We start from the raw sequence: 16698 nt of genomic DNA, 5'->3' as shown, positions 1-16698 counted from the left end.
CTTGTCTTATGTTATACTATAATATCATGGTAATAAATATATCATCTCGTTGCCTTATTGCAATTTGGAGCATTTTGAAAGGGCGGGTCTACTGGCTTCCTAACAGATGGTAGAGAATGCCTACGTTGTAATGAACCAGAATAAAAAGAAAAATTAACAAACCACGAAGGCTGGTGAAGCCAGCCAGCTGATATATAAACACCCGTGCTCTACTGGACATATGTCGGACAAACTAAAATGGTACAAGCTCAATAATGAAGATGAAGAGATTGACAAAACAAACAATCATGTTCCAACGTTTTGAAATGCATTTATTTCATCTGTAGCGAAATCGTAAATAGTGTTACACAGATATTGTATTACCTGAAACTATAGTATAATTAATGACTCGTTAAATTTGTTATTACGTTAAGGGTAAACTGAAACTTGTAGATATGATACCAAACAGTTCAGCTTTAAGTGTGTAAATTTGTTCCACATGTAAAGACCTATGTAAGACGAGAAAAGTCTTTAGCGACGATCGAACGATGACTAACTTAAAGTTCAAGGTCTGAAGGTCCTGTAATGATGACAGAGGGATCGTTTATTGAAATATTATGATCCATCATTCCAGCATGTGAACGAAGATTTGTTTCTCCCGATCACATGCCCTGCCAGTGATGCGAAACGTCGTTCTTTCAACATGAGCGACTTCTGTAGACTAACGAGGACTTTCACCAAGTGGTATTCTAAACTAGGCACTTACTGCTCATTTCAACTTTATCTGTCCAACATAAAGGTTGGGCTCTAAATCATCCATAAAATAATAATTAACAGTTTATGTTTGTTTGTTTGTTTTTATGGTGGTATCCATGGATTTTAATTTAATGTAAGAAAGACCTTCGAATAAATACTTTTGCTGAAGCGTTTATAAAATCTTGGAAACCTGAAAACTGACCTCTGACCTCTAGAAGTAATGATAGCGGAATATAAGTGAGTAGTTTATTTTTTCGATGTATACAACGTTAAATTTTAATTTGTTTTACATAAAAGCCAATGTTGTTTTAAAAAACATTTTATGAACGTTGTCGAAGTCTCAGTGTTATTCTATTTTATCAACTATTAGAATAAGGCTGTGGTACCCATATCAACGACGGAAGTTATGTACCAGATCAATGAAAAGATTACTAAGACATGAAAAGCTTATATATACATATAAAAAAAAAGCCAAAAAACGCCCATGAAAACAACAAAACACAAAAATATGAAACCGTAAATTTCATGTATCTCCTGTGGATCAATCAAACCTTTTGCAAAATTTGGTGAAGATCCATCAAAAGGGGCGAAGTAGTGGTACAAAATCACATAAAACATATAAAGGAAAAATCAAAATTGTGTGTATTTTTTCCAAGAACATAACGAGCCTCCATGCCAACTTTGCTGAAGAGCTTATGAACACCATTCGAAATATTTACATGGACGTACAAACAGACGTTGTAAATATTATATTTATTTATTCACCGCTCGTGCATTAGATCCTAAGGCGATGTATTTATGATGTCATATATGCATCTTAAGAATGGAGAGAAATAGTTATTTCTGATGGGAAACGGAGGCGAATAGGGAAAATAGTGACCTTAGCAAATCTACAGGCATATAGAATAAAAATTTCCGGAAACTGGGGATTGCATATCGCGTAATAATTTTTTTCCAGTATCATATAAGCAGTTCTGTTATAATATAATAAGTGATATGAAAACTTACCCGTGTAGTCGTCCATATTTCATATAATTCTCTTGTTCCACAATATGAAGAGGCTAAAAAATGAAACAATGATCTACTAGAAGTATTCAGCGTTCTCAAAATAAAAAAATTCTTTCATAATCTAAATGAAAAGTGATTTGCTTAAAACTAGTACATTTGTTTTATATTATACAAATAACTTTAGCTTCTTAATAGAATTATTATTGATTCACAAAATAAAACTGGAAATTTGAGAATTAAATTTATTGTGTAGTGTTATTACAATGTAAATAACTTTATGACAAACTTATAGTGTAGTGATTTGCCAGATTCTTCCAACAGACAGATCCTGTCAATTTCCCTCACATTGGAGGACCACCATTAAAATGAGTTTCTTTATGATGTGTGTGTTTTTTACTCTTGTGTCTATTTGTAAGAAATGAACAATGAAAAATAAATATAAATTTGGGAAATTAAACATTAAAATTACTATAACTTGAATTTGTGTGTATGTTTCAAAAGCAAATCTACATCACTATTCAGAGCCAACCGAGGGAAATCAACCTTTGATTTTAACATCGTAAATCCGTAGACTTACCGTTGTACTAGCGTGAAGGTTAATGTGAAGGAAGATACTGTTATGTTGAAACCATCTTATGAATGTCTGTTTCAAATAAGATCCGGCTCCAACTTTATTTTATTTATATATTTCCAGTTCATTTGGTCAGTCCAAACAGAAATCAACTGGCAACGGTGACAAGCACACAACAAATTTACATGATGAAATTAATATTAATTAAAATTATTAATTTGTGATTTACATATTTCACTATATTAGTTTGATAGTGTTTCAGTATTTATTGTATTCTATCAGTAATTAGTAATTTCATAGATTTATGAATGCAGTCCACAGTTTAGAAACCTCTGCTTCAGTTCAGATATGCACGTATTCACGTAAATATTTTACCATACATTTTATAATTAACACTAAACTACACAAGACTATTTTCCTGAATTCATCCATAACTTTTATGTCGGAGACTAAAAGTAAAACAACTATTCAGCATCGATAACTGAAAGCCTACCCTTGTTAGAGTAAATAGTTGGGTTTGACAGTTGCTCTTATAACGTGCCCAAAGTGATTAGTAACTTGTGTTTTTTTTTTAATGGGGGTAGTAACAGGATTTATATATAAAATGGATATTATTTAAAACAAATTGACACAACTATTCTTCTCCCAATATCATAACGAGATAACATAACAGTGATGTTAAATACTTAAAATTAACATTCAATTTTCTATAATCTACCTATTTTTATAGTTTATTGATTCTTTGACCTACATTTCCCGTGAACCGACATGAGGGCTATCTGCGCTAGCCGTCCATAATTTAGCAGTGTAATGCTAGAGGGAAGACAGCTGGTCATCATCACCGACCTCAACTCTTCGGCTACTCTTTTACCAACTAATAGTGGGATTGACCGTAACAATATAACGCCCTCACAGCTGAAAGAGCTAGCATGTTTGGTACGGCGGGGATTCGAACCCGTGATCCTCAGAGATGGCGGTGGGTGGTGATGACTAGCTGCCTTCCCTCTAGCCTTACACTGCTAATTAGGTACGACTTGTGCAGCTAGCCATCGTGTAGCTTTACCATAAATAGAAACAAGCAATCAAAACGATTTTGTCTGTCTTATAGTAAAATATATTTTCTTGTTGTTATATGTCAGTTTATTGTGAAATATAGGATAATAGATTAAGACAAAAAAAACTGAACTTCAGTTGTTATATAAACACAAACTTTAGTTCCGTCAAAAAACCACTAATTCTAACGAGAGAAATAACATTTACAACAAAGAATATAGTTCTTGTAATTCCTACCGAACCAGTACGTTACATCTACCCCATTAATAATCTTCTTTAAAACGTCACAGTTTATTTTCAAACATGAGACGCCTACTATAGAAATTGTCTAAATGTCTTTAACAGAAAGCTTAATTTGTTTCTTTTTATCGATCTCTATCCTATAAAAGGAATTTTAAGTGTTCGTTACCACTGTAAACACTGTAGTACAAAAGAACCAAAAACAATAAATCCGATTCCATATTTGGCTTCAGTGACATTAAAATCCCTCTCTTAGGACTCATCTTTTGTGCCTCCATTAGGTTTCCCCGAAATATAAATAAAATAACCCATGGCCACTCCTTGTTGTCTTGCGTGTTTTAGTGCAAGAACATTAATCAATATAGCAGTGCAGAGTTATGTAACGGTTTGTATACTTGATAAGTTACTAAACATTTACAGATAAAACTAATACTAGGGTGCTGGTTAATTTGGATTTTCATACACCTATTGTTGCCTCTCAATGGCATGTAGCGATAAAATACTGGTTTCAATTTTAAACTGGAAACATCAACGTTTTAATTACCTACGGACAAATTTAAAAATAAACCTTAACAAAAATACATTTAACAAGTTGCCATTTTTGAACAAGGTTTTAGTCCTTGCAAGAGACTCTCATTGTACAACTTTACAACAAATAAACCAAATACAATTTGTTGTCACATGTTTCTACTTAACATTTTGTACCCTTTCCATAAATTCTGCAAAGGAAATTTTGTTTTAACCGTAGGAATTCCTTTTGATTCCAAAAGCCATAGTTCCTGGTGAGATAGCTAGATAATAAGATATAATGGCCCGGCGTGCGACTCGTAATCTGAGGGTCGCGGGTTCGCATCCCGTCGCGCCAAACATGATCGCCTTTTCAGACGTGGGGCGTTATAATGTGATGATCAATCCCTCTATTCGTTGGTAAAAAAAAAGTAGCCCAAGAGTGGGTGGTGATGACTAGCTGCCTTCCCTCTAGTCTACACTGCTAAATTAGGGACGGCTAGCCAGGGACAGATAGCCCTCGTGAAGCTTTCGGCGAAATTCGAAAAAACAAACAAACTGTTCTGTTTCGATTTTTCGATGGTTGTCCAAAACGTTTGTGGTTCGATGTAAAAGAAAACAAGTAAATTGAGTTTTGTTCTGATAAATATTAACCGTGAAACTTCTTGTGAGTGAATATAAATTCACTAAGAAAATTCACAAAGACGTTGAGACAGCATTATGAAATGTCGATACAACACATTCAACAAAGAAGCGTGGTGAACAAACATTAAAGTATTGTTGAGTACAAGTCTGTAGACTCACCAGGAGGTTACGTTGAAAAAATAAATCATTGTTGAACTGGTATCTTTTTGTAGGTCACGTTTTCTTTCGAACAGTCCTCGAATATTAAATTCCAAACGTGTGATCTTACTCAGTTGCTCGAATATTAAATTCCAAACGTGTAATCTGACTCAGTTGTTTTATTCAGTTCTTTAAAACAAAAGCTCAAATAGAACAACACCAACAGACATTACTCAATATGACGTAATATACGGATCTCACGGGCAGCAAAAGGTAATTTCATAGGTAAAACAGCTTTAATAGCTTATTATATTCTTTGTATAACAATATAAATTTATTTGCCTTAAAAAGTTGACATTCACAAACAGCTAAAGTTTCTTTGTGTTTTCTTATTTATCCAGTTATTTTGGAGCATTCATCTTTGCGACTGCTTTTAGAACTAAAACAAACGCTGTAAGAAACTCGGACAGTGATTTTAAATTTTAAGTGGCTGAAAATTACACGAACGGTTAATATGAAGTAACAAAATGACAGTTTATTTATTCAACATGACTGTCATGTGTAAAGAAAGGGAAGTACAGAAGAATTTATTATAGGAGATGGTGAATGATCTGTGCATGTGGTAATTGTGATTAGACTGAAGCTGAATCAATACTAAGAAAGTTAATCACTATGTATGTAAGCACAAGGTCATCTCGACAGAGAGTATTCATTAATCACTATGCATAGAAACACAAGGTCATCTCGACAGAGAGTATTCATTAATCACTATGTATGGAAACACAAGGTCATCTCGACAGAGAGTATTCATTAATCACTATGTATATAAACACAAGGTAATTTCGACAGAGAGTATTCATTAATCACTATGTATATAAACACAAGGTCATCTCGTCAGAGAGTATTCATTAATCACTATGTATGTAAACACAAGGTCATCTTTATAGAGAGTATTCATTAATCACTACGCATAGAAACACAAGGTCATCTCGACAGTATGTAAACACAAGTCATTCATTCATTATCACTATGTATGTAAACACAAGGTCATCTCGACAGAGAGTATTCATTAATCACTATGTATGTAAACACAAGGTCATCTCGACAGAGAGTATTCATTAATCACTATGCATAGAAACACAAGGTCATCTCGACAGAGAGTATTCATTAATCACTATGTATGGAAACACAAGGTCATCTCGACAGAGAGTATTCATTAATCACTATGTATATAAAACACAAGGTCATCTCGACAGAGAGTATTCATTAATCACTATGTATATAAACACAAGGTCATTTCTCACAGAGAGTATTCATTAATCATATGTATATAAAACACAAGGTCAGACAGAGTATTCATTAATCACTGTGTATATATACACAAGGTCATCTCGACAGAGAGTATTCATTAATCACTATGTATATAAACACAAGGTCATCTCGACAGAGAGTATTCATTAATCACTATGTATATAAACACAAGGTCATTTCGACAGAGTATTCATTAATCACTATGTATATAAACACAAGGTCATCTCGACAGAGAGTATTCATTAATCACTATGTATATAAACACAAGGTCATCTCGACAGAGAGTATTCATTAATCACTATGTATATAAACACAAGGTCATCTCGACAGAGAATATTCATTAATCACTATGTATATAAACACAAGGTCATCTCGACAGAGAGTATTCATTAATCACTATGTATATAAACACAAGGTCATCTCGACAGAGAGTATTCATTAATCACTATGTATATATACACAAGGTCATCTCGACAGAGAGTATTCATTACCCGTATGAGTTCTTACCTTCCCATAGTACAGTACTGTATAGGAATGTAAGTACAAGAAAACAGTTCTTCATTATGAACATTTCATGATGCTAATTCGTCCCTGCTATTACGTAGAATGAATTTCAACCCTCCTGAACCACTGCACTGACCTCTGTTGACAACTGAATGAACCAGTTTGAATGTTTTTATCATTCTTTAAAATTCCCATGTATGTTTACCAGGTCAGGTCACAAGAAGTCTGTTTAAATGAACATGCTGATGAAACATAGGGTCTGAAATAAATGTCCTGGCAGTCGTGCTGTGTTTTAACTATATAGAAAGAAGTTAACATATGGTTCCAGTGTATGCTAATAGAAATCAATTTATTAACACTCTACAAATTTACATTGACAAAAAAATGTTTTGTATTTTGCTCACTGATGTATGTAACACATTGGTCATCTTTTTTGTTAGAATTCTTATACTATTTAATTACTAATTTCTATCTTAGATTATTTTGTCTACATATAGAAAACAAATTCTGGTGTATCATTTGACTAGTGGGTGTAAATTAAATACATGCTATAATTATAGACTATTATTTGTATTGTAAATGTAAAGTGGATATACTTCTTAGTTTGAAGTATTTTTAGGTTAGTTCTAAATCCACACACCGTAAGCTAACAGTGAAAAATAATCATTATAATAAAAGTATAGCGAAAAAATAATAAAATTCGCTATGTTAAACATTTTAACCAATAATATCAATATAAATGATAATATAGAAACAACCGATGACATTGATAATTGTGTAATACAAAACAAACATTCGTTACCTTCAAGAACTAAAGTGATATTAATTATCTAACGTGATGTTACCGTTTTTAAACAACACTTTCAATATCACTCCCTAAAAATGTTTTTAATCAATGAAATACCATAAAAAGTTCCGTCAAAGCACAACTACAAACGTGACTGTTTTAGGTATGGTGTCATCCTATAATATATATATTTATATATATCATATAGTAATATACTGAATTACATAAAATATTGTGCCTAACCACAATGGCAACCAAAAATAACAATCATTTATATTAAAAAACAGAAGCTAGAAGTGTCCCTTTCAGAAATATTTCTATTGGTTGTAACTAACATAACAAGATCCTCACTGCCAATCAACAGCTAAGAGCCTGAAATATAAATCACGTTGTTCTTATTGGATGGTCAGGTTCTATCTTTTAATGTGAATGTCCGTTTCTACTTTCAACCTTCAGAGTGACGTCAGAGAGTTGGATTATTAATACTGATGGAAGAAACTTTAAAGGAACCTGGAGGATACAAATATTTAATTTGAAATCTCTGTATAAAAAATAACTTATAAAACAACTGGAAAACAATCGAGAGTTTTCATAATTCATCAGTTAATCAAGCATTATTTCAAATATTGATATATATTATATATACGGTGTAGCTAAAACACTCACATAATTTTATTTACAACATATACTAAAGAGCTACAGCATATGAACATTTATTTACTCATAGCATATATTCTGCAAAATAAAGATCTCAATGTATCACAGAATAATTTCAATGGTTTTCCTGAGAATGATGGTTGTACGCAGACCCACAAAGAACAGAGATCAAAGCAGTCTCATACTGAGTACAGATCCATGTAATGCCATAAATCAAAGCTCCATATACAGTATATATTCAAGCTATCACATTAAAACTGCAGATCAAATATGTCCTATGCATATACAAAGTATATTCCAAAATAGCCCCATACAGTGTATAGACCCAAATAGCCCAATATCGAGTACAGACACAAATAATCCAATAGAGGGAACCAACGTCAGTAGGTCAATACAAAGTACACACCCAAGTAATCTCACAGAAAGTAGAAACCAATTAATTCTACTCACAGAACATGTCCACGCAACCCCAGAAGCAATACAGATCAAACTAGTCCCATACAGAATACACCAATCAGTTAAAAAAGAAATGCAACTTGCACTCTCTACAAAGTTCACCGTGAATGGACGAATTTAGATGAAACAACTTGATGAAAGATCTTACAAAACCTGAAATTATTAAGGATTTACAGGTCCTGAAACCATAAAAGAAGTCGGGACACAGGCTGTAAGAATATATAAAGTACTTTGATAATACGTTAGGACTTGGGTCAATATCTATTATGGTAATACGTTAGGACTTGGGTCAATATCTATTATGATAATACGTTAGGACTTGGGTCAATATCTATTATGATAATACGTTAGGCCTTGGGTCAATATCCGTCATGATAATAATATTTAAAGTAAATTTAACATTTATGATGCTACTTTAAGTAAGATCACTTGTAGAAATCCAAGAAAAACAACAAATTAACACATAATAAATATAGGAATAATCAAGATTTGGTGTATCTAAAGGATTTTCTGGATTGTGACAATTTACTGTCAATCGTAATCCGAATAAACTACACCGGAAACAGAATAATGCTTTAAAAACTGTTAATTTTCGAAGTTGTAAGATTATCAACTAGTGCTAGGTGGTTTTAAGTTATGAAGCTAAGTTAAACTGTAAGTAATCAAGTTTGAATATGTTATTATTATGAGCCAACATCTCGATATCTTTCTAAATAAACTATCAAACCCAAAGACTCAAAATAAAACACAATGCGTAAAAATATTTATTTCTAAATAAAACTTTTAATCACTAAAGTAATAGTACTTCAAATCGAATTTTATTCTTTATAATAAACAAACAACATTTAATCACTGAGTGTTCTAAATTGATACAAAGCATATATAAAGAACAATAACAACTTTTAGTAACTAAAGTAATTGTGTGTTATATTGATATAAGGTACCTGTATAAAACATCAAATTTAGTTACTACAGTAGTAGTGTTCATAAACCATATGGCTCAACAAAATCAATGAAAATACTTTTTAGTTACATATAGCTACATTCTTAATTTCTCGATGTACAAAAATAAAATATCGTTTTATGTAAAATAAGGAAAACTTATCTTTACCTTAGTTTCAGAACAAGGTACAAAACGCAAATGACGTAGGATGTGGACCAAACATAATTTTATTTCCATTAGAGCGAATCGCATTCCTATACAGTTCCTGGGACCAGCCCCGAATGGTATGTAGGTGTATGGTGTAATGTTGGATTTGTTTTCAGGAAGAAATCTGTATGTACAAGAAGTTTATTTCGACTTTCAAAATTTGAAATTTTCTAAAACAAAATAATAATAGTAATGGACAAATTACAAAATGAATTTCTTAAACATGTAATTCAAATGTTCAACCATTTATTTTTTTCACGCAATATTTATTCTAAATTATTTTGTAGAAGATACAATCAGCCTGGCCTAGTACCTTGATTGTGAAAAAAAGTATGGAAATCAGCGTAAATGATTTTGTTCACAAGGTTAATGCAAAAACAAAATCTGTAAATTAGTGTCCAGGTGTCTAAAATGTGTACATATCTCACCAAAGAAATATGTACACGAAGTTAAAGATATGAAAATTATCTCTCTTTGGAGTTAGCTGTGTTACAATTGTAGATATCAAAATAACAACAAAATTGAAAAATTTAGAATAAATCTGGCACTCAACAAGATTGAAACTCAAGTATTCTTAACACACACATTAATAGTGAGGTTCCATAAGTATTGTTAACACACATTAATAGTGAGGTTCCATAAGTATTGTTAACACACATTAATAGTGAGGTTCCATAAGTATTGTTAACACACATTAATAGTGAGGTTCCATAAGTATTGTTAACAACACACATTAATAGTGAGGTTCCATAAGTATTGTTAACACATTAATAGTGACACATTAATAGTGAGGTTCCATAAGTATTGTTAACACACATTAATAGTGAGGTTCCATAAGTATTGTTAACACACATTAATAGTGAGGTTCCATAAGTATTGTTAACACACATTAATAGTGAGGTTCCATAAGTATTGTTAACACACATTAATAGTGAGGTTCCATAAGTATTGTTAACACACATTAATAGTGAGGTTCCATAAGTATTCTTAACACACACATTAATAGTGAGGTTCCATAAGTATTGTTAACACACACATTAATACATTAATAGTGAGGTTCCATAAGTATTGTTAACACACATTAATAGTGAGGTTCCATAAGTATTGTTAACAAACATTAATAGTGAGGTTCCATAAGTATTCTTAACATAAGTATTGTTAACACACACATTAATAGTGAGGTTCCATAAGTATTGTTAACACACATTAATAGTGAGGTTCCATAAGTATTGTTAACACACATTAATAGTGAGGTTCCATAAGTATTGTTAACAAACATTAATAGTGAGGTTCCATAAGTATTCTTAACACACACATTAATAGTGAGGTTCCATAAGTATTGTTAACACACATTAATAGTGAGGATCCATAAGTATTGTTAACACACATTAATAGTGAGGTTCCAAAAGTATTTCCAACACATATAACTATATTACATTTTACTAGTGTATAACTTCATAGTGAAATAAATCTGTTTTAATAAAGTTAAGAAACAATAAACAAAACGTCCCTGTTTACACTCTTTATATAATGTTCTTATTCATAACGTCAGATGTCAGAATGTTGTCTATAATGGAATTTGGTCTTTATTTAAAGAAGTAACTCTTGTATTTAACTGATGCTTTAATTTCAACTGGAGTTCTGACGTAAGTATTTGTTTAAATATATAAATACGTAGTAATTGATCAACAGAACAATTAAATAAAAAGGTAAGCGACATAACCATGTTATTAAATGACCATCACCTGTTACCTGTCTATGTCACACAGCCAACACTTACTTTTCGGAAGCACTTGAAAAGAAATATTACTTGTCATAAAAACCAACACTTGTCACTTATCTAGAGCAAAATAAAATAGCTCTTCCCAGCTAGTTCGGGTAAAACTAACTCATAATTGTTTGGACTACATAAAAAACAGCTGTTACACGTATGTCCAGTTGTTATCTTTCTGTGTGAAATAAAATATGCCACTACCTGTCTGGATCAAATTTCTCCGGGTCTGGAAAGTTTTTAGGGTCATGGTGCATGGCGTATATTGGGAACCTTACTGGTGTGTCTTTAGGTATAGTCAGCCCTATATCATCAAACCTATAATCTTCCATAGCACGTCTTTCCCCACTGTAAAAATAATTAAATGAGCTCCATGTAATATTTAAACAACAAGAACTAGTAACTTACTTTATAAATATTAAGATGTTACCAATCAAATCACATTAAACATTTTGTATTTATTTTAATATTAACGTTTGTTAAAGCTAAATTTATATTTAGAAATGTATCTCACTCATACTGTTAAATATGCGTTGCGAAATTCCAGGCTACTTACTGGAGTTGTAGAATCAGGCTATTTGAAATTGTAATACGTAACAACTAAACAATAAATGGTCTTTAAAACTTGTATTTGATCTCATAAAAATTATGCAATATATATTTTGACTTTTTATTTTAATTTATAATTAACACAACATGAACCTAATGTTCTTAAAGCAATATGTAATATGAGGTCAGAAAAATGAAAATATATAGTTAAATTATTATGATTTAATGAGTGTTTTTTAACTGGAATAGATGTTTTTATAGGTTGAATTAAATAATTATGTAATCAAGACCAGAAAATTAGAATTGCAAACAAATATAAACGATAAGTAACAGCAGTAATTTCTGTCATTGAAACTCAATGTTAGTTCTTCTTTGGAACTCCAGATGGAGTGGAACTTCTCTTTTTTTATATTAATTCTCTAGAATTTTTTCCCCTGGAAATTAGCACTGTATTACTTTAGATTTTGTAAAGTTTGATAACTTAGTTTGAATAGAGGATGACAATGTACCGTTATCTTCCAATTAACCTGATATTAGAATATTAGTTTATTTGGTGCACTGTAGTAAGTTCGAAGAGTTTCTGTACGAGTCCTAGGAAAGTCAGGCCATTAAGGCCTTGTGATTAAGACACTCGAGGGTCGTACGTTCGAATCCTCTTCGTACCAATGATGCTCGCTCTTTCAGCCGTCCACTTGTTATAATGTGACGGTCAATCCCACTATTCGGTGGTGAAAGAGTAGCTCAATAGTTGGTGGTTGGTGGTGATGACTGGTTTCCTTCCCTCTAATGTTACACAGTTAAATTAATAACGGCTGGTGCAGGTACCCTTCTTGTTGCTTTGAGCGAAATTCAGAAATAAAACCAAACAGCAATAATCAGTAACTGTACTAGTTTTAAATATAATTTGACCACTGATATTTCATGAAATTTGAAAATGCTGAGGTAAATATAGTAAAGAGTCAGAATAGGAAACAGATAAACAATTGAAAGAGTGGTTTATTGAACGTAATGTAATGAAATCTAAGATAAATATTTAGTGATTCTCCTGAAGGTAAGAGTAGACTATTTATTAACATGAAATAATCAATTTTCACCATTTGTGCGAGTTCATGGGTACAACTATCTAATGGTTATATACAAACAATAACGTCTCGTTTTATATCAAATATCTATAGAATCTCTATTACGATATTAGCTGTAACTTACAATGCTGCAGGAGGGTAGATTCGAATACTTTCACACACAACTGCATCCAAGTATTTCATAGAACTGACAGCTTCGTAAATCTCGTGTTCCTAGACCATACAGATATTACAAGAGTTTAATTCAGTTAAAATTCCAGTCTTTAACATACGACAACGTTTCTGCATTATATCTGTATATACACAGTCTGATCAAAAAAATAAGTTATGTGTTAATTATAAATTATGAAATAAATTAAATTCGACAGTTTATAATATTTAAGGAATACATTACTCACTATACCACACTTGTATTAAACAAACGTTGAAATTTTATGACACCCTTACTGTAATATCACTTTCAATCATTATAATTAACAAGATTCACATTTCATAGTAAACTGACGGAACATTCTCTAATGGTTTATGTATTAATGTTGTTCTGTGTCATCAATATGCTTTTGAACTTCGATAAACATTTTTTACTGGAATATTTCTCGTTTTACTAACTTGGCGTTTTATACACCCAACATGTTTTATCTATTATATTCTTTTCAAAAAAAGAAATGCAAAAGGCAGAATATGAGACAAATTGTTAATAAGTTTATTCCGGGTAGTTCTGTATGACATGTGTGAAACTTTGCACATTCACTGCTGAACATCCAAAGTCTGCAAAGGCGAAGTGCACGCTGACTAGTTAATGTTTAACGTCACTCAACGTCAATAACGAGTATGCTCCCCGTGAGCATCAATAACTGCTTGGCATCTCCTGCCCATGGAAGCGATGAGATGACGAATCACATCATGTGGAATGGCTGTCTACTCAGCCTGCAAAGCTGCTGCAAGCTGAGGTAGAGTCTGTGGTTGAGGTTGTCGCCGTCGCAGACGTCGGTCCAACTCGTCCCAAAGATGTTCGATGGGGTTTAAATCTGGTGATCTGGAGGGCCAGGGAAGAACGTTGATGTTGTGGTGTCTCAAGAAGACAGTGGTGAGTTGGGCTGTGTGAGGACGGGCGTTGTCATGTTGAAAACGTCGTTGACGTTCACCATGATGAGTTGCACATGGGGCCTAATTATCTCGTCGACGTGTCGTTGAGCCGTAAGATTCCCTCGAATGTGAAAAAGGTCTGTTCTGGCATTGTAGGCTATGGCAGCCCACATCATGACGCTGCCACCACCAAATCTGTCAACATCCTGCACACGAGGTCTGCCAGATCGTGGACAGTCACGAGTTGATCCATGTTGTTGGTGACGATTACATAGCTTTGTGATGGTGCTTGGGTGGACATTCACAGCTCTGGCAACATCTGATCGAGATTCGCCTGCTTCCAAGCGACCAATGGCGTTGTTGCGTTGTGCTTCAGTCAGTCTTGGCGTATTGAGTGTCGGTGGCTTAACATTGAGCTATGGAAACCGAGATCCCGTCACTTTTATAGGGATTTTGCACATGTTGCACTTGCAGAACATGCAGGTCTCTCAACCAAATTTATTGGACACGCATGCGTTTTGGCGAAAAATCCGATGTTTTCCTCCGTTATCAAAGTGCACAACTTTTATTGTCATTTTGGAATGACAATCAGTGCCTTAACACGTGTAACATCACATACTCTGAGCTTGTAACGTTATTACATATATTTCTCTTTAAAATAAAAAAAATATCCCTTTTGCGTTTCTTGTTTTGAAGAGTATATATTCCTGTCATTACTGCCTTGAAAATAAATTTTAGGCATACCTGTGAATGTAAGGTTTCATCAATTTCCTGATATAATTTATTTTGGCAATCCTGATTTAAAGCCAAGAGATAAACAATGTATGATAAAGCACTAGCCGTAGTCTCGTAACCAGCCAAGAAGAATATAACGCATTGAGCTACAAGTTCGTCTTGGGTCAAATCTGGAACAGTAATTATATAGTAAAGTGTATTTGTTCATGTTCGATAAGAAATTCAATAACATAAAGATATATAAATAAATCGAATTACTTTCGAACTTTCTCTCACGCGTAAAACTAATAAATTCAATTTATCGGCAAGAACTTAACTAAATTAGCTAGAACTACAGCTGGAAACATGATTAGTTAACTAATCATTGTGTAGAATTTGTTATATAATATAACCATTATATTGATAACATTCAGGGTTTGATAACTTATCGTGTAGCTTTGTGTTTACCAACAAATTATTCCGTAAAAGAAAAGAGTAAAAAAAAGTGTATCTAACTAACACCTAAACAAATTACAATATAATCAATAGTTATCAATATTATGTCACAACATTGTACAATTAAAATATTAAAATATCCTTTGTATCAAAGTTAAAATTTAAGAGGGTTTTTATTCCTGTCACTAACAATGCTCTTTACCTTTCGAAACTATCTTCACTCGACGTAAAATTTACTTCGTGGTTTAAATGCTCGAAGATTAACAGATACAAATTTTAACTATTCAAACCAAAATCTCACAAATAAATTTTACTTATTTTTAACTTGCGTCCGTTTTATCTCATTTCACACAGAATTCAAGACGGTTTCTAAGAAATTAAACATATCTTTGATTTGTTGTCATAAAAGTTCATATTATTTTCTCTTCCTGAATATAACAAACACGAAAAATCATGTATTTTTTAAAAAATTAATAAATTCCGTGATGTTTCTTTAAAATTCATTCAGATCAATGTGACCCTAAACATTATAAAAATCTGGAACATTATACTTCTCTCAAATATTATTTAATATCTTTAAGAGACTTTACATTAAAAACAAAGTCTGAGAATTAAAGCAAAATCTTCTTAATGTTCATATAACAGAAGTTAAAGAAGACAGTTTCACAATTAAAGTAATACGTTTTTTGTCTTCATAAAGTAAAAGTTAAAGTGTCAGTTTCACTGTTACAATAAAACCTTCTTTAGATTCATATAACAAAACTTAATTGTGATTTCCATGACTACTAAATGTTTACTGTCGCCACAAATTCAGTAAAACAGTGACTTAGCCATGAAGATTTCAAACTTTCGGTAAGTTATTACAATCGTCAGTTAGATCGTACAAATAACAGTTTTAACGGTTGTCAAAATGTGTTTTAGAACTCGTGAAAACAAAACTCAAACTATTACATTTGATTCTCTAGGTCAAGTCTAATCACATTTTAAATTTCCTCACATTTATTTTGTAACTTGTTGTTGAAGAATTTAAAGTTTTCTTCTTCGTATCCATAATTGTTGACATTTTTAATGTCCTCTTTGGAGTTCTGCAGTTTGTTGTCCATGGTCTCTAGAAGCAACTGAAGGAAGTCTATTCTCTTTGTCTGAAATCATCGGAAACCTTTCGTTATTGAAGAAAAACATGTGAAATTATTAACTAATGTTGAATAAACGTAATTTTTTATCATTTTTATTTTAAGACACATAATAATACGCTTAAGCATTTCTGCAAAACAGAGT

The 16698-nt window shown here is 32.3% G+C and overlaps 1 protein-coding gene across 4 annotated transcripts in view; it reads right to left on the bottom strand.

Moving 5' to 3' along the window:
* LOC143246578 (cytochrome P450 3A8-like) overlaps positions 1-16698 on the bottom strand; it is a 47230-nt gene that overhangs the window by 16479 nt on the left and 14053 nt on the right. Inside the window, exons 10-15 of one of the 4 annotated variants that reach the window (XM_076493525.1) lie at positions 16418-16562; positions 14995-15155; positions 13289-13377; positions 11738-11881; positions 9724-9886; positions 7043-8009 (exon numbers count right to left, since the gene is read on the bottom strand). The exons of 1 other annotated variant lie outside the window; for it this stretch is intronic. In XM_076493525.1, coding sequence (XP_076349640.1) covers positions 7920-8009; positions 9724-9886; positions 11738-11881; positions 13289-13377; positions 14995-15155; positions 16418-16562 — 792 coding nt within the window. In that variant the 3' untranslated portion in view covers positions 7043-7919. Of the gene's footprint in view, positions 1-7042; positions 8010-9723; positions 9887-11737; positions 11882-12600; positions 12919-13288; positions 13378-14994; positions 15156-16417; positions 16563-16698 lie in introns of those variants that run through there. 2 more of the 4 variants (XM_076493528.1, XM_076493526.1) reach the window with 2 other exon arrangements.

This window comes from Tachypleus tridentatus, chromosome 3 (assembly GCF_004210375.1).
Source record: "Tachypleus tridentatus isolate NWPU-2018 chromosome 3, ASM421037v1, whole genome shotgun sequence".
Classification (NCBI taxonomy): domain Eukaryota; kingdom Metazoa; phylum Arthropoda; class Merostomata; order Xiphosura; family Limulidae; genus Tachypleus; species Tachypleus tridentatus.
This window is presented reverse-complemented; position numbering and strand designations above follow the sequence as displayed.